The sequence below is a fragment of the Chiloscyllium punctatum genome, chromosome 10, assembly GCF_047496795.1.
Source record: "Chiloscyllium punctatum isolate Juve2018m chromosome 10, sChiPun1.3, whole genome shotgun sequence".
Classification (NCBI taxonomy): Eukaryota; Metazoa; Chordata; class Chondrichthyes; order Orectolobiformes; family Hemiscylliidae; genus Chiloscyllium; species Chiloscyllium punctatum.
The window spans coordinates 88,362,279-88,386,519 of NC_092748.1; the positions used below are offsets into that span (position 1 = coordinate 88,362,279).

The window sequence follows — 24,241 nt, forward strand, 5'->3', positions numbered from 1 at the left end:
ACCATTTGCTTCCCGGCAAAAGTAGAGGCAGAAATCAGAAAGCTGAAAAGCAAAGGAATCATCAAAGCTGTCCAGTTTGTGCAATGGACAGCACCAGTCTTACTGATTTTGAGGCCTGACTAGTTGTTTCATCTTTGTGAGGATTTTAAACAAAAGGCAGACCACTTTTCACAGCTGGATAAATACCTGATAACTCATATTGAGGATTTATTTGCAAAGCTGGCAGGGGGCTTTCTTTCACAAAGCTGGGTATGAGCCATGTATACTTGCAGTTGCTGTTAGATGAGGATTCCTAAAGTATGTTACGTTTAAAACCATATAAGGGTCTGTACCAATATATGAGACCGCCATTTGGGTAACTGCTAGCCTGTGTCACTTTTCAGCAGACATTTTACAAAGTCTACCCAAGGTGGCCATTTATTGAGATGATATGCAAATAACAGGGAAGACCAATATAGAGCACTTAGACAACCTGGACATAGTACATAAATGTTTCTCTGAGGTGGATGTATGGCTAAGAAGGGAAGAATGTGTGCTCCAAGCACACCAAAAGACTTATTTTGGCTACAGAATTAACACAACTGGGTTACATCTGTTGGAAGGTAAAGTGAGGGCAATCAAAGGTGCCCAGCTCTCACACCTGTACCAGAGCTTAGGTTTTCCTTGGGCTGGTGAACTATTCTGGAAAGTTTTTACAAAACTTGGCCTCCATTCTGGTACCTTTGCATCAACTCTTAAAAAAGGTTAACCTTGGAAATTGTTGCATAGCCAAGCCATACCTTTCAGGGGCGTGAAGAAACAGCTAACATCCTTTCGGGTGTTGGCACAGTACAAGCCCAAAAAAGATCTGGTACTGACACGTGATGTCTCCCTGTACTGCATTGTGGTAGTATTAGTTCATAGGATATGCATCCAAGATTTTGGCTAATGCAGAGTGTAAAAACAAAAATCCAGATTGAAAAGGAAGGTTTGGCAGTCGTGTTTCAAGTCAGGAAGTCCCACTAATACCTTTATGGACATAAATTTGTAATAATAATGGACCACAAACCCCTATGAGGTCTACTTAAAGACCACTAGGCTGTCAACCCATAGCTTCAGGCCGAACTCAGTGGTGGAACACCAGGAGAAAGTGAGGACTGCAGCTGCTGGAGATCAGAGTAGAGAGTGTGGCGCTGGAAAAGCACAGCATGTCAGGCAACATCCGAGAAGCAGGAGAATCAATGTTTTGTTAGATCAGTTCAGGAATATGATTTATTTTCCTGTGCAGGAAATATAGGGTCTGTTTGTATTGGCAGGAGGTTCACTAATTAGAGGACATGGAATTAGCAGAAGAACCATTTAGGAAATTAGAACATTTTTGTTTACTCTGTGAGTCATGTCATGACAAATGAAATAAAAACCAGACAGCATGGAAACAGACCCTTCAATCCATACTGACCATGTTCCCAAACTAAACTAGTCCCACTTGTTTGCTTTTAGCCCATATCCCTCCAAAGTGTTCCTATTCATGTACTCATTCAAACGTCTTTTAAATCTTGTAAAAGTACCTGTATCTGTCGCTTCCTCTGACAGTTCATTCCATATACAAACCACACACCATACAAAAGAAGTTGTCCCTCATGGCCTTTTTAAAACCTTTTCATGCAGAGGGTGGTGCATGAGTGGAATGAGCTACCAGAGGAAGTGGTGAAGGTTCGTATATTTCGAAGGGTTTGGAGGGATATGGGCCAGGTGCTAGCAGGTGGGACTAGATTGAGTTGGGGTATCTGGTCAGCATGGACAAGTTGGACCGAGGGGTCTGTTTGCGTGCTGTACATCTCTATGACTCTATAATTCAGCCTTACATCTGTTGGAGGCAAACTGTTGGAAAAGTTCTGATGAAGAAAATTCATCTCAACTTGGAAAGGCAATATTCGATCAGGGATAGTCAGCGTGGCTTTATCACAGAGAGCTCATGCCTAACAAATTTGATGGAATGTGTTTGAAGTGGTGATCAGGTTTGTAAATAAGTTTGTATGGATTTATATGGCTTTCAGCAAAGGCTTTGACAAAGTGCCACATGATAAGGAGGACAAAAGCACATGTGTGATCCAGGGTAACTCAGCAAATTGGATCCAAAATTAGCTTCGTGGTTGGAGATGGAGGGTGGTGATAGAAGGTTTGAGTTTACCCCTAATACTTTTCTTGGAAAGTCACTGCACATTAGCTGTTCTCCAGTCCTTTGGAGCTCTCCTGTGGCCAGAGAGAAAGTCAAAGTTTGAAACTAAACCTCTAATTTCTTCCATCTTCTCCTACAGCAAATTAGGATGCAACTCACTTGGACCTGGGGGTTTGTCAACTTTTAATCTTGACAAAATATCCATTACCTCCCCATTCCCTATGCCAATCTGCTCAAGATCCTCACAGTGACCCTCGCTGAACTTTGTTCTATATCGTCCTTCTCAAAGCGAATAGAGATGTGAAGTATTTGTTAACACTTGACCAATGCCTCTAAATCCATGTAAAGGTCACTCTACTGTAATGCATGTTTTGTTAAGGCAACTTCACTGTAACACTATTGATGATTTGGGGACACTATTACTACAGCGCAAACTTTTAAAGCATATATTGATTATAACATGATTCCAGCCCCGTTAGTTTAAAGGTGCTGTTATTATGCAATTTTCTTATAACACAGGAGTGCATGAGAACAAAACTACCACATTATAACAGAATGTACTGTACACATTATCCCCTTGGTTACCTCACTCCCTAGTTATCCCCCAATTCTTGATACACATGCAGAATATCTTGAGATTCTCCCTAATCTTCCCCACCAGTGTTTTTTCATGCCCATCTTTGTTGTCCTCAACATTTACTTAAGTTCATCCCTTCATGTTCTAGAATCCACAAGGGTCTCCTTAGATTTGTTCCCTGTACACCTTCGAAGAGCCTCTCTTTTCCTGGTTACTGAGTTCTGAATATTCATAGGCATTCAGCATTCCCTAGGCTTGTTACTCTGTGTTTCACCTTAAAGAGAATATGCTGGACGTGTCCCCTCTCCATTTCCTTTTTGAATGCCTCCTACTGTTTTGGTAACAGTTGAAACAAATAGCAAGACAGGACGGGTGGATATGATGAGGACTATTGCTTTTATGCAGGCTAAAACATATCATGGACTGACAGTTTGCCAGTACATGTCCCTCTATTTCTCAACCTTGTACTCAAATTCATGGATAGGCTGTATCCTTTCCTATCTCTATATCCTGGCCTCTAACACTGTCATCCAAGATTTCTACATTGTACCAGGTCTGTCTTTTTTTATATCCTTGACTTTGTTTTGATGTACCTTCAGCCATCTTGGTCTAAACTTTAAACTCCCTACCCTAAACCTTACAACACATTTTTTAAAAAAGATGAACCTTAAACGTACTCTTTGGAGCAATATGTGGTCACCTACCCTAACATTTCCTTTCAACAAAAAGCCAAAGAATTGTAGATGCTGGGAATCAGAAGCAAAAACAGAAATTGCTGGAAAAACTCAGCGGGTCTGGCTGCATCTGTGGAGAGAAAGCAGAATTAATGTTTCGCTTCCAGTGACCCTTCATCAGAAATTGTTGTAGCTGGGAAAAGGTTGATATATCTTTGAGGGAACAGGCATAGGGAGGGGGAAAGAGTAAGCAATAGGTACTAATTCCAACCCCACAAAGCAGACCTTATCCTTACATGGGCTACTAAAATAAACAACTCATTGTCAGCCAATAATGGTCCCAATTTACTGCTATTCATTTTCTCCGGCTGACCTTTGCCAATTCCTTTGACTACCCAACTGTTTTGTTCATTGTCTCTCTGGGCTCCATCTCCACCAATTTGTTTCCCCTTACCCCAAACCCACCCCCCATTCTTTGGCATAAACTTCAACCTTTTCCTTGCTACAACCAATTCTACAGAAGGGTCACTGGACTCAAAACATTGTAATTCTGCTTTCTCTCCACAGATACTGCCAGGCTTGCTGAGATTTTGAAACATTTCCAGTGTTTGCTTCTAATATTTCTTTCCGTGACTGTCATAATTTTATCAGATAAAACATCATGATATGTCTTGGCATGCAAGTGATTTTTGTTGTTAATGGGGTTGAATATTATCGCCTCCTTGGATTATGAAATGCCATTGAAATTGTATCATTCATTGTAATAGATTATTACTGCTAGAGCCAATAAAATAAAACATCTATTCAGGAAAAGTAATCAAAAATCTGGTGCCTTTACACATGGTTATATTCCATAGACCTGAAAGTATGTCGGGATAATGGTAGTCTTCACTGATTTATATTACTCAGACTCTGAATATTTTGGCTGGCCACCAAGACTGGTATGTGTGAAGTCTGCCTTCTATTCCTCCAATGCTCTGTGGTACAGACGGTTCAACAAAATAAAGAAATGAAAGCAGATCTTTCCATTACTTACCTTAAATACCATCAATGCTAAGCAGTAACTGGATTTTTTTTTCCTCTGTTCAGATTTACTTTAGCTTCTTTGTGCACGATCCACATTCAGTTTATTGTGATTGGCAATGGTTTATGGGCCCCAGTATAATAGCTTCAGCCAAGTATAACCTTTAGGGAATGATGTTAAGTCTAATTTTGTTACCTAATGAATTTCTTGTGCACGTAACATTAAAGTTGAATAATTTTATTGCAACTCCAGCAGCACAAAACACAGACGTGACCATTTCCAGATGAAACTGCATTAACCCAGATAATCATCTTATCCATTCAGTTTGTTCAGGGACTTTTTAAAAAACAATTGTTAAGTAACTTACCTTTCATCAATGATTACTAGTCCATTACCATTTTTTTTACAAAACTAGCACTGCCTCATAGTATAAGGGTGTAAATACTTGACATCAAGCCAAATGATCATGTAACTATTAGTCTGCCAGTCACTTAAATTCATTTGCCTTGCTGGGTGAGATTTATGATTTATTTACCAAATTGCTCAGTGGGATGTCAACGATAGCAAGGCATTCAGAAAATAAATATGTCTACATATGACACATCTCAGTTGAAACTATAATTTCATCTGGAAAGTCCTGAACCTTACAGACAAAGCTATTTACTAGTTGATCGTTCTACATAAGATGATAAAGGAGGATTATGATAAATCTATCCCATTTGATTCATAGAGTATTGTGCATATATATATATATATATATATATATATATATATAAAACTTTTATACTATGGCCATGACAATGAAATTATTAAAATCAAGCTATGTTTCTTTTTTTTTTGCCTTGAAGGCATGGCAATTTGTGGGGTATGAATGTGTTAAATTTTTTTCTGGTATGTTACGGTTTCTTGAAATTCTTTACAACAGCTCATTTGCTTTGTCTTTCAGTGGGTCCATGAACACTGAAACCTCTGGTGCACGGTGGAATAAGCTTTTTCAACCTTTCATTCAAACAACCCGAGTAGTAAGTAAGAAACTATAATCAGGCTGGTAATTCACATTTCCTTCTTTCTATGTTACTATTCATGCTACTGGTTGGTAAAGCTCCTGAGAGCAGCCTTTTCATGTAAAGATTATGACCAATCAAACTAAACATCAGTTCTTGGTACTTTATTGTTTTGGAAAACTTGTTGTCAACTATTACATATTTGATATTTACTTCTGAGTTATTCTTACTTCTGCACAACTCAATTTGTATTAATTATTTAACACTGCAGCCCATTCTCAGCAGTATGATCAATTATTTTGTTCTCCTACCTATTTGGAAAGATCAGCGGTATATCTACCACTTGCTTTTTCTGCGGTTGTTTATATTTCATGCATAAGATCAAGATTCAGGTCAAAGGAAGCTCACTTTAAAGGCAGTTACAAAGAGTAATAGGGAAGCAATCTCGATAACAATAATTTGATCATCAGCATTCTCAAACGGGCACTATCCACTATACCCTAAAATTGCACAACTGACCCAAAACTTTAAAACTGCAACAAGATAAACTGAAAACAAAGGGCCTTCATTGTCTGGGGGAGCCAATTAGTTCCTACCTCTGATTCAATCTATTGAATTTCTACAGTTTTGTGACATTATAGCCAAAGGAAACATATTGAATTGTTTTTATTTTGCAGCTGACAAAATGGAAATCAATCGTAAAAGTGCTTGTGAAGTAGATCAAGATGTTGCAATGCTGAAGTTAAAATTATATGCAATGAAGTTTTCGTGCTAAAATATTCCCTGATTATGTTGGCTTAATTGTGCACAATCTCTCTTCTGAGTAAATTCAATATCATTCTTTTGCAAGATGACTAATCTTGAACTTTAATGCAAATTACATGTGGTGAAAAATCAAATTTCTATGATCCTTTATACTGTTATAAAAAAAAACATGCTCTTGGTCCCAATCAAAAAAAAGCAGGTGAGTTCTTCTTCAACCATGAAATCTGACTGTATCATTTTGCTAATCATCACAAGAGGTGATGCAATGTCTCAGGAGCTTTCTCATTTGCCGCCTCCTTGTAAGATGAAGCTGCATGAAAATGTTCCTTGAATGCAGTTAATGTTTTCATCTGCAGTCTCTATAAATACTCTATAGAAACACAACAAGGCCACGTATATTATAACCTCAGTCAAAACAGAATATCAAGTCGTGAAGAAGAGTCCTTGGACTATTTAACTCTGTTTTTCTGTTCATAGATGCTGTCAGATCTACTGAGCTTTGCCAGCACTCTGTTTTTATGTCAGATCTCCAGCACTTTGCTTTTATCTTCAAGGAATGTTGAGGCTTCTCTTTGCACTGTGCAAGACCTTATTGTGTGAAAGTTAACTGCTATGTTTTCTATGTAACAATTTGTAGTACAAATCAAAAATATTTAGCAAGCCATGAAATTCTTTGGAATACATCAAGGTGTTAAAAATATATAAATACGAAAGCAAAGTATTGGGAATGCTACAAAGATGAAAAAGAAACAGAAAATGTTTGAAATCCACAGCAGGTCTGTGGACAGAGAAACAATGTTAGAATTTCAGGTTGAGAATGTTTTGTCAGAACTGGAGATGCCATTAGAGGTGATAGTTTCAAAGTCATGAAAAGCATTCACTGTCAACATTTTTGTCAGTTAATCTCTCCTGTTTTCCATTCCATTACCAATATTCCCATTTGTTCTTTCATTTCTTTCTGTTTTTTCATGCTTGGATCAAAAGCTTTATTTTTCTTTGTCCTTTCAGAATGTCAGCATAACTACCCCTCACTGCTCATTCAGAATGTCTCATCATGCATAAACCCAGCAAAGAGACAGCACTCTAAAACACTTAACTGTGTAAAATTCACTGGTCCTAAGCATTTCAAACAGCCCAACATGAAAATCGCTAGCTTTCATATTGCTTTGCTGAAACCATTGGAAAATAATTAATTGGCATACTTTGGGAAGAGAGATATCTGCTTTACCAATGTTTTTTTCTTAAAGGTGCCTAACTGACCTATTCGGAGTTGGGTAAAATCAGGGCTGAAATCTGTCTGACTGGAAAAATAGATTTTACAGGTTGCTTGATATAAATATATTCTATTGCCTTTCCTATTTTTATTGTTGTAAGAATTTGTGTCAGTAAAGGCAAATATGAAGAGCAGCTGGTGAGAGATGCAAGAATGTTCATAATGTCAATTGTAAAGACTTGCCATTATACAAAATCGCCTCATCAGGATCATGGGCCAAATTAAATAAGCACATTGTGACACAGTCATTTGTTTAAATATGCTTCATTATATCAATCAAGCACTAATTTTGGTCTTAAAGTTTATAACAGGACTTTTTGAACCTTTACCTCGGCAATGAGATCCTTCATCAAGTCCATCCAGACAGTCATTTATGCCATTGCAGAGTTTGCTCATGTGAATACATCGTCTTGTTCCAACGCAGTCAAAATGATTCACAGGACATGTAAATTCTAGGTGTCCAGTACCTAGCAGAGGAAAGCAAAAATGTATTTTAATAAACAAAAAGAACAGAAATGTGTTTCATGCTTTCAGTGACAAGAACATAGCTGCCTTGACTTCTTTCTTTAAAAATTTCATATGTTGGTTTTAACAACATGTAGCAAAGCTTGGAGAGCAGAAACAGAAAACAGATGTTTTATTTTTACAGTTAACTAATCACTTCAAATAATGAGATGCAGCTTTTAGGTAGTATATTAAATCATTTCATAATATCATAGGCCACCCTAGTCTAACAATGGTTAAAGAAAGACATATGTTATTTCAGTGGTACAAAACGCATGCCAGCACTCTCACAAAAATAGTGTTGGACAAACCTCTGGGCAATATTGTTATAGTACAAAAGCAGAAGAAAGAGCCGCCTCAGTGATTGAGCACAGAGGTCTAAGATAGGAAGTGAGGCAACATGGCATCTATAAGCTCAAGTGAATTGTGTAGTGTCAGTCATAACAAGATATTCTAAAGGAGATTAATGCTGTGTTACAAGTCCACCGGATCTGGGAAGAAATCTGGCAAGGTGAGAGACCAAAAATAAATGACAAATCTGAATTGTGAATCTCAATATGCATGACATGTACCTACCACAACCGGAGATGAAAGAATAACAAATGTGACAGACTTCTCACCTCAGACTATTTCTAAATTAAAAGTAGTGTAACAGATGTAACCAACTCAGTGCTGCTATGCGATCAGTAAAGTAATGAAGACTTCATATGAATGAAAAATGTGTCTACAGGAAAAGTACAGTTCTCAAATGAATGAGTTAATTACTAAACTGTCATGATCCCATTTAAGACAGCCAAATTTATATTTCAATCTGACTAAGGACCAGTAACTATTTTTACAGTAGACAAAGTGAGCAATCTCAGAACTAGCAAAGAGAATAAACCACCCAATTCCATAGTCTGGAACAACCCTGCTCCTTCACAGTGCCAGGGACCTGGATTTGATTCCAGCCTCAGGTGATCGCCTGTGTGGAGTTTATATATTCTCCCCGCATCTGAATGGGTTTCTGTTGGATGCTCTGGTTTTCTTCCACAGTCCAAAGATGTACAGGTTAGGTTGATTGACCATGCCAAGTTATCCATAATGTCAAGGGATGTGCAGATTAGGTGAATTTGTCACGGCAAATGTGATTTTATGGGGATGGGGTGGGAGTTGGCTCTGTGTTAAATGCTCTTTAGATAGTGGGTGCATATCCTCTTTCCGCTGCAGGGATTATATCATACAATTTGATATGCTCTGTAGGGTGCTTGATTGCAGAGTGTCTGTTACTTCATGTTAATTCTGAATGTTAAAAAATAGAAAGCACAGTCAAGACATATTCATCCTGAGGAAAAAGAAGCATGGTACAGGGAGGATGAGGTAACAATGGCTGACTGGGGAAGTCAGGGATAGTATAAAAACAAAAGAGAAAACATATAATGTGGTGGAGAGCAGTGGGAAACCAGAGGATTGATGCTTACAAAGACCAACAGAGCACAACAACAAAAAATAGGAAGGGAGAAGATTAATTATAAGGGTAAGCTAGACAAAAATATACAGGAAAACTGTAAGAGCAAAAGAGAGGCAAAAGTGGACATTGGGACATTGAAAAATGATGTTGGAGAGATAGTAGTAAGGAACAAAGAAATGGCTGAGAATTGAATAATTACTTCACATCAGTCTTCAAGGTGGAAGGCACAAGAATTATCCCAAAGATTCAAGACAGTCAGGCAGAGCTAAGTATGGTGGACTTCATCAAGGAGAAGGTGCTAGAAAAACTGAATGGCCTGAAGGTAGATAAATTACCTGTACCAGATGAACTACACCCCAGAGTTCTAAGTGGAGGCGTTAGTGCTGATCTTTCAGGAATCGCTAGAATCAGGGAGGGTCCCAGAGGACTGAAAAATCACTAATATCACACCTTTGTTTAAAAAGGGAGTAAGATAATGATGGAAAATTACAGACTGATTAGCTGAACCTCAGACATGAGTAAGATCCTGGAATCCATTGTGAAGGATGAGATTTCTGAATACTTGGAAGTGTATGGTAAAATAGGACAAAGTCAGCATGTTTTATCAAGGGAGGTCATGCATGACAAACCTGCTAGAGCTCTTTGAGGAAGTAATGAGATCAAGGAGAGCCAATGGATGTTAACTACATGGACTTCAAGAAGGCCTTTGACAATGTGCCGTTCAGGAGGTTACTGAGTAACATAAGGGTCCATGGTATCAGAGGCAAGCTGCCAGCAGGATAGAAGCTTCACTGTCTGGCAGAAAACAGAGAGTGGGGATAAAAGATTCCTTCTCAGGATGACAACAGGTGGCAAGTGGTGTTCCGCAAGGCTGGGTGTTGGGACCACAACTTTTCACTTTGTACATTAATGATTTAGATGAAGGAACTGAGGCATTCTGGCTATGTTGGAGATGATACAAAGATAAGTGGAGGGACAGGTAGCATTGAGGAGATGGGGAGGCTGCAGAAGGATTTGCACAGGTTAGGAGAGTGTGCATATAAGTGGCAGATGGAGTACAATGTGGGAAAGGATAAGGTTTGAAAAAGAGGCATGGACTATTTTCTAAATAGGGAGAAAATTCAGAAGTCTGAAGTCCAAAAATACTTGGAAGTTCCAATCCAGGATTCTCTCAAGGTACATTTGCAGGTTGAGTCAGTAGTAAGGAAGGCAAATGCAATGTTAGCATTTATTTTAAGAGGACTTGAATATAAAAGCAGGGATGTACTTCTGAGGCTCTGGTCAGGCCACATTTGGAGTATTGTGCGCAGCTTTGAGCCCCCTATCTCAATAAGGATGTACTAGCCCTGGAGCATGTTCAGAGGAGGCTCATGAGAATGGCCCCAGGAATGAAAAGCTTAACATTTGAGTAGTGTTTGATGACTCTGCATTTATACTCAATGGAGTTTAGAAGGATGAGGGTGGATCTCATTGAAACATACAGAATACTGAATGGTCTGGACAGAGTGGATGTTGGGAAGATATTTTTATTAGTAGAAGAGACTAGGACCCAAGAGCATAGCCTTCGAGTAAATGCAAGACCTTTTAGAGCAGAGATAAGGAGAAACTTCTTCAGCAAGAGAGCAGCAAATCTATGGAATTCACTGCTTCAGAAGGCTGTGGAGGCCAGGTCACTGAATATATTTAAAACTGAGATAAATAGGTCTTGAATATCAAGGGGATCAAGCAGGCGAATTGGGTTTGAGAAACTTATCAGCCATGATTGAATTAATGATCAGATTCGATGGGCTGAATGGCCTAATTTCTGCCCCCGTGTCTTATGGTCTTATAGTATCTCACAGCAACACCCTAATATTAAAGACATTGTTTTGAATATTTCATTCACCTTTGCATAGGATTCAAATTTTTCTTTTGAAGATATAAATTTGGATCTTCCTCAAAAGCTGCTCCATCATAAATCTTCTCAAAGACTGATCATATTCTGGTCGATCTTGTTTTCCTGGGGCCATGCTGCCCTGGATTATTGAAACCTGCAGTCCAGCAATTACTTAACACTAGCTTTTCACAAGCAGCTGTGCCAAGTTCATACTACCCCTGGATTTTTTTCTTTTCAAAGCTTTAAACTGGCTCAATTAGATTTCACACCCCTCACTTTCTGCTTCACTGAACTATTAGTAGCATCCGACTTCTTCAGAGTTCTCAACTTTTCCTGAGCCCAACTTCAACACTTGGTCAGAGACAAAAAAAAACTGCAGATGCTGGAATCCAAGGTAAACAAGCAGGAGGCTGGAAGAACACAGCAAACCAGGCAGCATCAGAAGGTGGAGAAGTCAACATTTTAGGTGTAACCCTTCTTCAGGGCTGGGGGTGGATGTAAGGGGAGCTGCAGATAAATGGGATCATGGAGAGAGGGTGGTGAGGTGGGGATAGGTGGAGACAGATAGAGGGTACAACCTGGTTGTTCGATGGGAGGAATGAATCCAGTTAGTAGCTGAGAGGAATAGAAGGAAGATCAACATGACCATCCTTGGCCTCCTTCATTGCCACAGTGAATCAGATTGCAAATTGTAGGAACAATACCTTATCTTTCGCCTGGGCAGCCTACAGTCTGGAAGGCTCAATATCAAGTTATCCAATTTCAAATAACCTCCATTCCCATTTCCCGACTCCCCTCCATTCCTCTGAGCGACTCTTCCTTCCAGCCTCCGAGCAGTTTCATTCCTCCCATCGACCAATCAGATTATACTCTCAATTTGTGTTCACCTATCCCTATCTGACCACCCTGCCCCTGCAACCCCCTTTTTCTGCAGCTCCCCTTACATCCACCCCAAGTGCTGAAGAAGGGTTACACCTGAAATATTGACTTTTCCACCTCCTGATGCTGTGTGGCTTCCTGTGTTCTTCCAGCCTCCTGCTTGTCTATCAACTTCAACACTTAGCTTCTAAATTAAGTTAGCTTAATTAATTCTCAACCTTCTCCCTGACTACTAAAAGCACACATATATCCAACCATCCATAACTTCTCACTGAAGCTAAAGACACAGATTAGTTCAGCTACTTTTTCAGCAGTTCAACTGAAAGATTTTTTCTGCATAGAGCATCCATCTTCTTCTGTAACTGCCTGTAGCCTTTGAACTAATGTGTGACCCCTTGTGTTCCGAGTGACCTATTGCAAAATTTGCAACAATCGCTGTCCTGTTGCTAGGCAGAATCAAACACATTGACACTGTGGAACTCTGTGTGTTTGGAATGCTGGAATGTTGCAATGTTCGGAGTGTGCTGGGGTCCAGTAATGGATTCCATCACTGCTAGCTACTAGCTATTGTGATGCTGTGTAAACTGTTCAAAATCCACTTTGCACAATGAACTCTTAGGAGAGACTGAACAAGCTTTTGTAATTCACTTAAATATTCATTACAACAGTCTGATCAGGCTGCTCCCAAACATTCCTTGGTCTCAATTTACTTTTGATACATCAATTCCAAGCTTGCAAAACAGGATTGTCGACAACTGTAATGAAAAGTGCTGATTTATTGCAGGCCCATGAAATCTATTGATTGTAGTGAAAAAGGTATGGTTAGGCTGGAGTCGTTTCTGAGAAAATCCTTCCTTTAGTTTGTTTATGTTAAAGGATCTGAAACATTTAATGCTCAAAATTACATTGGGCTTCACCCAACCTGATGATGTTCCACTGTTGGATACAGAATTGAGGAATCACTCTCTGGATTGTATTGGATCAGACATTTCTGATGCTCCATAGTCTCAATGATAACATCTGTCAAGACAATGTAAACTTTGCCTGTTGCTATCATGCAATAAACTATGAGTTGGATATTACATGCTGCCCACTGGATGTGTTTTTGGTGAGAAATATGTAATAGGATGTTGGGTGGCAAGCACACACCAGTTTCACTCATCCCCAAGCTGATTCCTATCAAATGATAAAGGTAAATTGAGCTTGTTAGACAAATTGCTAGTGATGACATCTGGCAGAAATTACATTCTTACAAGTTTTATAAGCAAGTATTAAAAAGAAATGAGGATTCTTTTCAGGGGAGCTCTTTGTGCCTCATCTTGTGCGCTCGGTTTCCATCGAATTGAACCACTCTGTAAACCCTTCACATGAGCACGCTCAATTTTCCTCACTCCCACTCTCAGCTTTCCATGCCCACTAACCTGACAGACTAACCTTAAGCTGGGAGCCAAGCTCATTTCTTTATGAAGTTAAAAATCACACAACACCAGGTTATAGTCCAGCAGGTTTAATTTGAAGCACGCTAGCTTTCGGAGCTTTCATATTGTCTTGCTATCCACCCATTGTTACGGCTAACCTGAGAATGCAACTTTTAAAAAAAAAGATTTTGTGATTTACACATGAAAGAAGTGAAACTATCATGGTATTCAAACAGATGAAAGACTCAACAGACAATCAAGGTATTTTTCAACGTATAATTTCAGTTACATCACACTGTAAATTTTAGCTATAAATTCTGTGTCTTAGGATTGAGTCCTCCACTATCACCTGATGAAGGAGCGATGCTCCGAAAGCTAGTGTGCTTCTAATTAAACCTGTTGGATTATAACCTGGTGCTGTGTGATTTTTAACTTTGTACACCACAGTCCAACACCGGCATCACCAAATCATTTCTTTATGGTTCTGGTTGCAATACCAGCAAAACCCACTACTAAGCTTGTCATGTTGCTGGGATCACTGGAACTGTCAATCAGATTTACCTGAATGCACAGAGAGTGGCACTACCTCCCCACTGAGGAGTGGAGGTCTGACACTCCAATACTTCAGAATGCCCAAAGTATGTTATAGCTACAGGCAAAAGTAAGGATTGCAGATGCTGGAAACCAGAGTTTAGATCAGAGTGGTGCTGGAAAAGCACAGCAGATCAGGCAGCATCCGAGGAGCAGGAAAATCGACGTTTTGGGCAAAAGCCCTTCATCAGGAAGGGCTATAGCTTTCGCTTGTCCTTCTCACCAGTCAATTATGTCTCCACTGGGTTTCCTTTTGAGGGTTGAAGACAGGAGAGATTTGAGTGGTAGCCTAACCAAAGATATAAAAGAGACCTAAGGGACAACTTTTTCACACAGAGGGTTGGAATGAGCTGCCAGAGGATGTGGTGGAGGCTGGTACAATTGCAACATTTAAGAGGCATTTGGATGTGTATATGAATAGGAAGGGTTTGGAGGGATATGGGCCAGGTGCTGGTAGGTGGTACTAGTTTGGGTAGGGATATTTGGTCAGCTGTACATCTCTATGACTCTATGACATCATCAATAAGAGAAGTGTCTCGTCTTGTTAAGATTCACAAATGGTTCAGCTCCATCACTGATAACCACAAAGGTCTTTCTAGCCAGTATAGAAAGCATGTTTGGAGGCAGGATTCCACCTCAAACACAAACCTCCTATGGTTGGTGGTACGAGATATGACATGATGATCAGTGGTGAAAATATTGCTTAAATACTTCAAAGTAAAGACTGATAAAGAAATGTTTGATCCAGAAAAAATAAAGCTGAAGGGAAATGAGTTTTCCATTTTAAGAATACTCAGATAGTCAGGGAGCAGCTGCTGGCAACTGAGCAATGAAAAGATCTGCACCACCCATCAAAGGAACAGTAGGGCAGAAGCAATTCCAATTTCCAAAGGGTGTGATGAGAGAAGATTTATATTTTTTTGAAAATGATATTCTCTTGCTTAAATTTCCTTAAAAAGGACTTTAGCTAGATTTAAAAATGGCTGTTATTTGCATACAATGTGCAAGGTAACTGCTTCCAGAAAAAATGAAAGTTGTGAAGGACAAAAACTTGCATCTTTCTCCTTGAATGTGACATACCTTGGATTGTATGAATATTCTAGGTAAGCCAACACAAGGATTAATAGACAAGATGTTCACCTCACCTAATTTTGAGCATGTGAAATAATTAAAGTCTATTGTGGCTCAACATGGTGCACATTATTCTACAGTTATTCATCAGAAAACATAATGGTTTCTGATGAAGGAGCTTCAAACTGCTCTCACTGTAACTAATTCTCAGCTTACAACAACTATACTTTGACTGGTAATTTGACTGTTTACATTCTCTGGCAAAAAGGACATCTGCATACAGCAAACTGAAGGAATATGCACTAGCATAGAGTCAAAGAGTTATACAGCTGCAAAACAGACCCTTCAGTCCAACACGATGACCAGATATCCTAAACTGATCTAGTCTCATTTGCCAAAATTTTGCCATATTCCTCTAAACCCTTCCTATTCACGAACCCATCCAGATGCATTTTAAATATTATAATTGTACGCATTCCATGCGTGTACCATCCTCTCTATGAAAAAGTTGTCCCTCAGGTCTCTTTTAACTCTTGCCCCTCTCACCTTAAACCTTTGCTCTCAAGTTTTGGACTTTCTATTCTTGGGGGAAAAAAATCTTAGCTATTCAGCTTATCCTATGCTCCTCATAAATTTATAAATCTCTATAAGGTCACATCTCAGCATCCAACTGTCCAGGGAAAATAGCCCCAGCTTACTAAGTTTCTCCCTGTAGCTCAAATCTTCTAATTCTGACAACATCCTTGTAAATATTTTTTTGAATGCTTTCAAGTTTAGCAACATTTCCCTATAGCAGGGAGACCTATATTGAATGGAGGCTTGTAAAAATGGCATCATCAATTGGGTACAGCCCAATATAACATCTCAACTCATATACTGAATGCACTGATCAATGAAGGCAAACATTCCAAAGCCTTCTTCACCACCCTATCTACCTGAGACTCCACTTTCAATGTACTGTGCACCTGCACCTGCACTCTTAGGCCTCTTTGTTTGATAACACTCCCTAGGGCACTACCATCAACTGTATAAGTCCTGCCCTGGTTCGCCTCACCAAAATGCTACATCTCACATTTATCTAAAGTAAACTCCATTTGCCAATTCTTTGCCCATTGACCCATCTGATCAAGGTAACCTGATTCACTGTGCACAACATCACCAATCTTCCTGCATTCACATCCACTAATTCAGATATCTTTCATTCAGTAATTTGCAAATTCCTTCCTTCGTCATAAACTGGACCCCAATATGTCAATGCAGTAATAAACACTTTTTTGTCTGGACTTTCAGGAACTTTCTGTTGGCCATTTAAAATTGAAGGTAACATCAAGGTTTCAGTAAGTATATCACTGCCACATTTTAAAAGAAAAAAAAGCATAAAAATATCGATTTCAGAAAAAAAAGTGAACCACTTACATGCAGGGGAGAACATCAAATAATAAAATTATTTAAATCATCGCTCACAATACTCTCCATTTAAATCTTTACCTTAGAGCTGGTAAGAGGTGAAGTAAAGTGTGAGTTAGAAATAGAGTGAAAAGACTCATCACATCTTGCAGTTGCAAAATCCTTAAAGTAGACAGATATGCTGTGACTGTCTCAGATTCACATTTGGCTGGGAAAGTGGGTGAGGAGTTGATGGCCTAGTGTTATCATCGTTACATTATTAATCTAGAAACTCAGGTAAGGTTCTGGGGATGCCATGGTAGATGGTAGAATTTGAATTCAATTTTTTTCAAAATTGGAATTAAGATTCTACTGCTGATCATGAAACCATTGCTAATTGTCAGGAAAACACCCATCTGACTCACTAGTATCCTTCAGGGAAGAAAATCTGCTGTCTTCACCTGATTTGACCGCTGATCCGCTGCAATATGGTTAACTCTCAACTGCCCGCTGAAATGGGCTAGCAAGCCACTCAGTTCAAGTGGGCAATGAGGGAGGGACAATAAATATTGGCCAGTCAGTGATGCCCACATCCAAAAAAATACAACCGATTTGGAGTTGTAGGAATAAACGTTTTCGGTGAGAAGGAAAACTTTAAAGTAATGGCACAAAGGAGCAGATTGGGATGGATGGAGTGTTATGGACCAGGCCAGATCCCGTCAAAACATTTCAAGAAAGTAGCACAGACCCTAACTTTGCTCATTGCAGATATACAGAGGAGGGATACAGCTGGTTAAACCATTAGTTTTATCACTTGGTAAATAAACAGAATTTATTTACAAGATTACCGACAGAAATACAAATAAAACATAATAGTCGACAGAATAATGTACCTGTCCAAAAACACAACAGATCATCCCAATTTAATGATGCAGTTCTAAACATTTGCAACAATCCCCATAAACACCCCTTGGCACAAAAGGTAAAATTAAACACAGGGTCTTACAGGGGAGAGAGAGAGAGAGATGGCAGCATGGAACAGCCTCTTCCACGGAGTTGTTTCTTGGATCAGCAGCCTCAAACTGCCTGATTGCTTTCAGCGAATAGCCAGACCAAGCCAAAACCAAATCAAACCAGGGAAAAACTGGCCTGGGAGAACTGGCCATTCTCCTTTTATTGTACAAGGGTTTTTTTTTCACTTAAAAGCCTTTTGTCTGAGCCAATATCTGCTAGCTTTAATCAAATTGTCCCTAAAACCCATCCAAACCGAAACATTTCAGAACCTGCATTTACGACCCCTGAAAAAAAACCAAGGACAACATAACCTTGTTAAAGGATCAGAGGAGGTAAAATTAAAAGGGAAAATTAACATTCACAGACAGAGTCACCACCATTGAGAGTGCACATTATTTAATGCATTTGTGGAAAGGCTCTATCATCAGGAAGGCTATGAATCGGATTTAAATTGCGTCTTCATAAAAATCAACGATTTAAAAGATAGAGTTTGACTGAAAAGATATCAGAATTTTCACATTATAATATCTGCTGATGCATAGCTTCAAACATGGATGTGGTGGGAAGATTACTGTGACTGCAACTACAAAAGATTTATCAAAAAATTAGGGACATTGAAATGCTGTGTTTTAGACCATGGAAAGTGGGAAAACCATTTATTTTTCCTGTGAGGAATTAGAAAGCTCCATCTCAGCAAAAAAAAACACAAGACATTTTATGGTTCCTATAGGTGGTATATCTCTATGCTGATGACTAAAATGCAAGAAAATTCCCACCTCACCCCCAGAATTCGGTACAAAGATACAGATTTCTACTTAACAGAACTTAGAGCTGTAAAACAAGGTAAAACACAAAAGAATTGCTGAATATTACAGAATCAGAAGGATCATTACAAAATACATAATATAGTTATCATGCAGTTTAAAAGTTGAAAAAGTTTTTAATATAATGGGATTGACATTGGAGATACTGATTATTTGAGAGAAGTTTAAAATATTAAAAATAATAATCATTTTATGAAGCAACGGCAGGAAAATTAATACGACTTCAATATGTAAATGCAAGTGTTGACACAAATAAAACACAATATAAGATCACACATCTTGAAGAAAACAATACTAAAAATACAGAATTGTTCCCAAAAGTAAATAAATACAAAATCACAAACTGAAAATGTAAATGCATGATTGCCTTTTGGACATGGCAGAACAAATCACTAAGATATAAACATGACACAGTTATGGCTGAAGAAATAACTTTTGGGACATATTTTAATTTGGAAATAAAATGAAATCTCAAAAGGCAAGATTCCAAAGAAGAGTTCGACATCCATAGATACCTTAATTATTGAAAAATTGTGGGAAATATGAAGTTTGATGTCAGGATTCCTAGGAGCCAGAATTATGTTTGAAATTATTGATGGTGCTGTCACAGTTATTACCCTAACCCTAACACAGTCCAAAGAGGATTTATGCTGAAAAGCAAAAAGCACAAATAATCAAACAAATCCTTTGACAAGAAGAACAACTTTACTGCAGAAACCAACAGAACTTATCCACATAATATGGAATCAGTTCACAGATGCATGTGACAAGCTAATTCAATGTAAGTCAAACACTATAGTCAATATCAGTGCTATGAAACAAGGAAACCTAACAAATTTTGTATCTGGACATGACAAAGGAATCCTGCAGTTGTAATGCTGTAGGTCACCTCCCAAAAACATGCAGGAGAAGGACATAGCTTCACAACAGCAAAAAGACAAAGCTGTCTTGGACAAAGATGTTGTTGGGATAGAATCTCCACATCGAGGGAAAAAAAAATGTCAGGGCATTTCAAAAGAAATGCTTCAACTGACTGGCATTCAATAGAAATTATTTTTGGCAATGGACCTCTAATTTATTTTAAGCCTTCCATATTTCACAAGTTACAAAAAGAAAGTAAAAACACTGAAAGGAGTGAAAAATGATTTGTAAGAATGAGTAAGAAATCTAAAGTTACAACTTTCAGGACCAGATGAGTAGACTAGACTCTCTTTCTCCATTGAAAAGAGAATGTGCAAGGATGACCTGAACATGATCCTTAATATGATTTAAGGTTCTGAGAAAAATTATACACAACGAGTTTTTTTCAGTGGTGGGGACAAGCAAAACTAGGAGAGATTAATCTAAGATAGTCACAAAGAAATTCAATGGGGAATTCAAAAGAAACTATTTCACCCAAAGACTGGTGAGAATGTGAAACTCGCTACCGCAGGGATTGGCTGATGAATTGCAGAGATGTATTTAAGAAAAGGCTGGATAAGCATATTAGGAACAAGGAAATAGAAACTCACATTCATGGTGTTAGGAATAGAAAACTAGGAGGAAGCTCAAATAAAGCAAAATTGGGAGCATGGATTATTGGGGCTGAATTACTATGTTGCAGGCATTACATACAGCCCGACACAGTTTTGGTAATTTATATAAACATGAAGCAATCTTCGACTGACTTTTCATGCAAATTTGCTATGAAACATCAAGTCACAGAGGTGTTATGAAATGAAGTAGTTCAACATGGATGTGAATTTGTGCATAACGTTACAAACAGGCTTCATAGTTCTTGCAGATAATTTTGAATCAATTGTGACTATGTTCAAAGTAATTAAGGAGTTTAGGATTGACATCCATCCTTTACAGTTAACTTTTCCAGGATGTTGGATAAAATGATCTGGTGTCCACCTTTGTCCCAAATTACCTTGAGAAGTCAAAGTATTTTCAAAGAGAAACTTTTGTTTACAGAGCAAAAAAAAAATCAAAGTGCTATAAGCATAACAGCTGAGCCAGGTAACCTGTAAACAAGCATATGTCAATCATTAAAAAAAAGAACCGCAGATGCTGATGGTCGCCTTGTTATAGGAAGGAATTATTAAACTGGAGAGGCTTCAGAAACGATTTACCAGGATGTTGCTGGAAATGGAAGGTTTGAGATATAAAAATAGATTGGAAAGGCTGGGCCTTTTTTCACTCGAGCATCGGAGGTTGAGAGGTGACCTTTTTGAGGTTTATAAATCATGAGAGGCATAGATAAAGTGAATGCCAAGGTTCTTTTCCCAAGGATGGAGGAGGAGTTCAAAACTTGTGGGGCATATTTTTTAAGGAGAGAGAAGAAGATTTAAGAAGGACAGGAGGGGCAACTCTTTTATACAGTGGTTCATGTGTGGAGTGAATTACCAGAGGAAGTGGTGAAAGCAGGTACAGTTACAATGTTCAAAAGACATCTGGATAACTACCTGAATAGAAAAGATTTCAAGGGACATAGGCTAAGCAAAGAAGGTGTGACGAGTTTTGTTTGGAAATATGGTCAGCTTGGATTGGTTGGATCAAAGGGTCTGTTTCCATTTTGTAAGACTCTATGCTGGAAATTAGAAACTAAAAATAAATTGCTGGAGAAACACGGCAATCTAGTCGTGTCTGTGAAGAGAAAGGAGAGTTAACGATTCAGGTCCAGTGACTCTTCTTCAGAGCAGTTCTAAAGAAGGATCACTGGACCCAAAATATTAACTCTGCTTTCTCTCCAAAACTGTTGCCAGACTTGCTGCACTTTTCTAGTAATTTCTATTTTTATGCCCATCACAAGTACGCTTTATTAAGTTAAATATAGCAAAATTGTCGTAGTATGCATTACCCCATTTTATCCCAGCATGACTGTGCACCATTTCTTCTATGGCCCATGATGAAAATTCATAACATTATTTTATATTATCTGTAAAGAAGGTTGAGGTTGAAGTCTTAAATTAAAAGATTTCAAATAAAGTAGCTAATGATTTCATGGAATCACAGAGATGTACAGCATGGAAACAGATCCTTCGGTCCAACTTGTTCATGCCGACCAGATATCCTAAATTAATCTAGCTCCATTTGACAGCACTTGGCGCATATTCCTCTAAACTCTTCCTATTTACATACATATTCAGGTGCCTTTTAATTGTTGCAATTGTACCACACTCCATCACTTCCTCTGGAAGCTCATTCCATATACACACCACCCTCTGTGTGAAAACAGTTTCCCTTATGTCCCTTTTAAATCTTTCCCGTCTCACCCTAAACTTATGCCCTCTAAGTCTGGACTCCCCCACCCCAGGGAAAAGACCTTGTCTATTTACCCTATCCATGCCCAGAATGATTATATAAACCTCTACAAGGTCACCCCTCAGCCTCCGACACTCCAGGGAAAACAGCCCGGGTCTATTCAGCCTCTTCCTGTAGTACAACCCCTCGAACCCTGCCAACATCTTTGTAATTTTTTCTGAACCCTTTCAAGTTTTACAACATCCTTCTTATAGGTTGGAGACTTAAATTACACACAATATTCCAAACATGGGCTAAAGCTGCAACATGACCTCTGAACTCCTATACTCAATTCTCTGACTAATAAAGAAAATCATATCAAATGCCTTCCTCACTATCCTTTTTATCTGTGACTCCACTTTCAAGGAACTATGAACTTGCACTCCAAAGTCTCTTTGTTCATCAACACTCCCCAGAACCTTACCATTAAGACCTGTGTTGCAGCTAATGAGATATGTCACTTGTATCCAGTTATCCATATATGCCATAGAACTAATTAAAGTGTTCATTCAGAATGATTCATAATAAAATGTAGATTTAACTTTCATGTGAAAAAATATATAAACACTTAAAACTATCCCCAGTTATCATATTGTAGAGACAGATGGTGATAATGCTCAAATGTGTTAAGATTTGTTCAGCAACAATAACCATATCCCAGTTCTGAATTATATATAGGACATGTTATATATGAAGTTGTCAAAAATAAATTTTAAAATCAGACCAAGAGACAAGGACTTCAGTTCACTACCCACTCCGGAGATGGGACAATCCAGGCAGTAAACTCTGACCCCCCACCCCCCACCCCCACCCCCCCCCCCACCCCCCTCAATAACAGTCAAGCAGCTGGTGACCAAATGGGCTTGAAAACTTTCAGAAAGTCTTCAGAGGATGTCCTTTTACAAATGAACTTGGACATTGAGTATTCCCAAAACATCATGACAACCATTAGTCAAGGAATGGATATTAAAAGCACATTCACCATAAGAGCCATTTTGACTTCAAAAGTTCTAAGGATGAAATTATTCAGTGTCTTGGAAAAACTGAGTGAAAATTATAGCCTTTATTTCCGGCTCTTAATAGGCAAAAGGCACTTGAACTGACTAAAAGCGCATAGAAATGAACAGCAGGTTTAACTTAAATATGATCAAGCAGGTACATATTAGTACAGAAATAGAAACTGTTTCTAAATTAATTTAATGTGCCTCAAGAGATAACAGCTTCTTAAACAAGAAGTGTAATCAACATTCCATTAATGTACATCTGTGTTTTCAAGTAATGCATTTCTAGTCATATTTTTGAGAGTTTTTGAGCAAATTATGGTTTTCTTGATTGACTAGTTTTTAACAGTCATCTGATCAATATAACCAGGAAGTCATACCTCGAATAACTGTTTGCAGCATTTCACATATGTAGGTATTTAATTATTAAACTAATTCACAAACAGACCAATAATTTACCATCACCAGCTGATGTGCCAGACAAATACCCACCGAAAAGCAACAGTGGCTGGTCAAGATAATTTTCTGAGGTGGATTAAAATGCCAGCAGTCATTCCAGAGAGGGTACAGCTCTGCCAATACATGAAGGAGTCTTCCATGCCAATTTGGAAAATGAACATCTCAGTACCATGTTAAACATCACCCCATCAATCCTACTGCTGACACTTGGAAATATCACAACTTAGACAACAGATTCTGACTCCCCAGTGATGGTAAAGCAGCTTTGGACAATTGTTGGTTTAAGTGTTTTCAAAGTCTTTCCAGTAAAGTGTGTCTCCACCTTCAGATGCATGTAATTATATTGAAGTTAATTTTTCACATATTCGGGTCTTGTCATGACAATGGATCATAGCCCCGAATTACTTATGGACATACTGAAACTTTTAACTCAGACAGGTTGTTCTGATTATTTTTCTCAAAATGACATGCAACCCACAGTTGGCTGAGAATACAATTCAGTGATTGAGTAGAAAATGAATTTTGTGGATCACACCCAGTCTTAAGAGAGATTGTGGAATATTATGCCTGGAAGGGTGTCAAGGAATTTCAGAGAACCACTTCAAATGAAGAGCTGTAATGCAAAAAACTGGTTCATTTCTTTTGAACTAAGTACCCAGATGGTACACATCACATGTGGAAAAAGAAAGCAGTCAATGCAAAATAGACATCTGTGCTTTGCCCTGCCATGAATACACACGAGTAGGCACTCAAAGCCAACTGCATTTCGAGTGTGTAGCACAAGGTTGGAGTTCTCCTGCAACAGGGTTAGTGTAGTACATGAAGGTTACAGCTCAGCAAATCTACCAGACACACTTACACCAACAGGTAAAAAGGAATAGGATAGAACACCTCTGCTTCCGATTACTGGAAAAAATGTTGCCAGTCAAAACCCACTATCAAACAGGAAACCAAACAACCTTTCAACAAAATGGCAGAACCTAGAATTTCCAAAGAAACTTCTCTGCT

The 24,241-nt window shown here is 38.6% G+C and overlaps 1 protein-coding gene across 1 annotated transcript in view; it reads right to left on the reverse strand.

Moving 5' to 3' along the window:
- Nucleotides 1-24,241, reverse strand: part of LOC140482363 (low-density lipoprotein receptor-related protein 1-like) — a 1,932,271-nt gene that overhangs the window by 1,421,024 nt on the left and 487,006 nt on the right. The window contains exon 3 of the mRNA XM_072579726.1: nucleotides 7,805-7,942. Coding sequence (XP_072435827.1) covers nucleotides 7,805-7,942 — 138 coding nt within the window. The remainder of the gene's footprint in view (nucleotides 1-7,804; nucleotides 7,943-24,241) is intronic.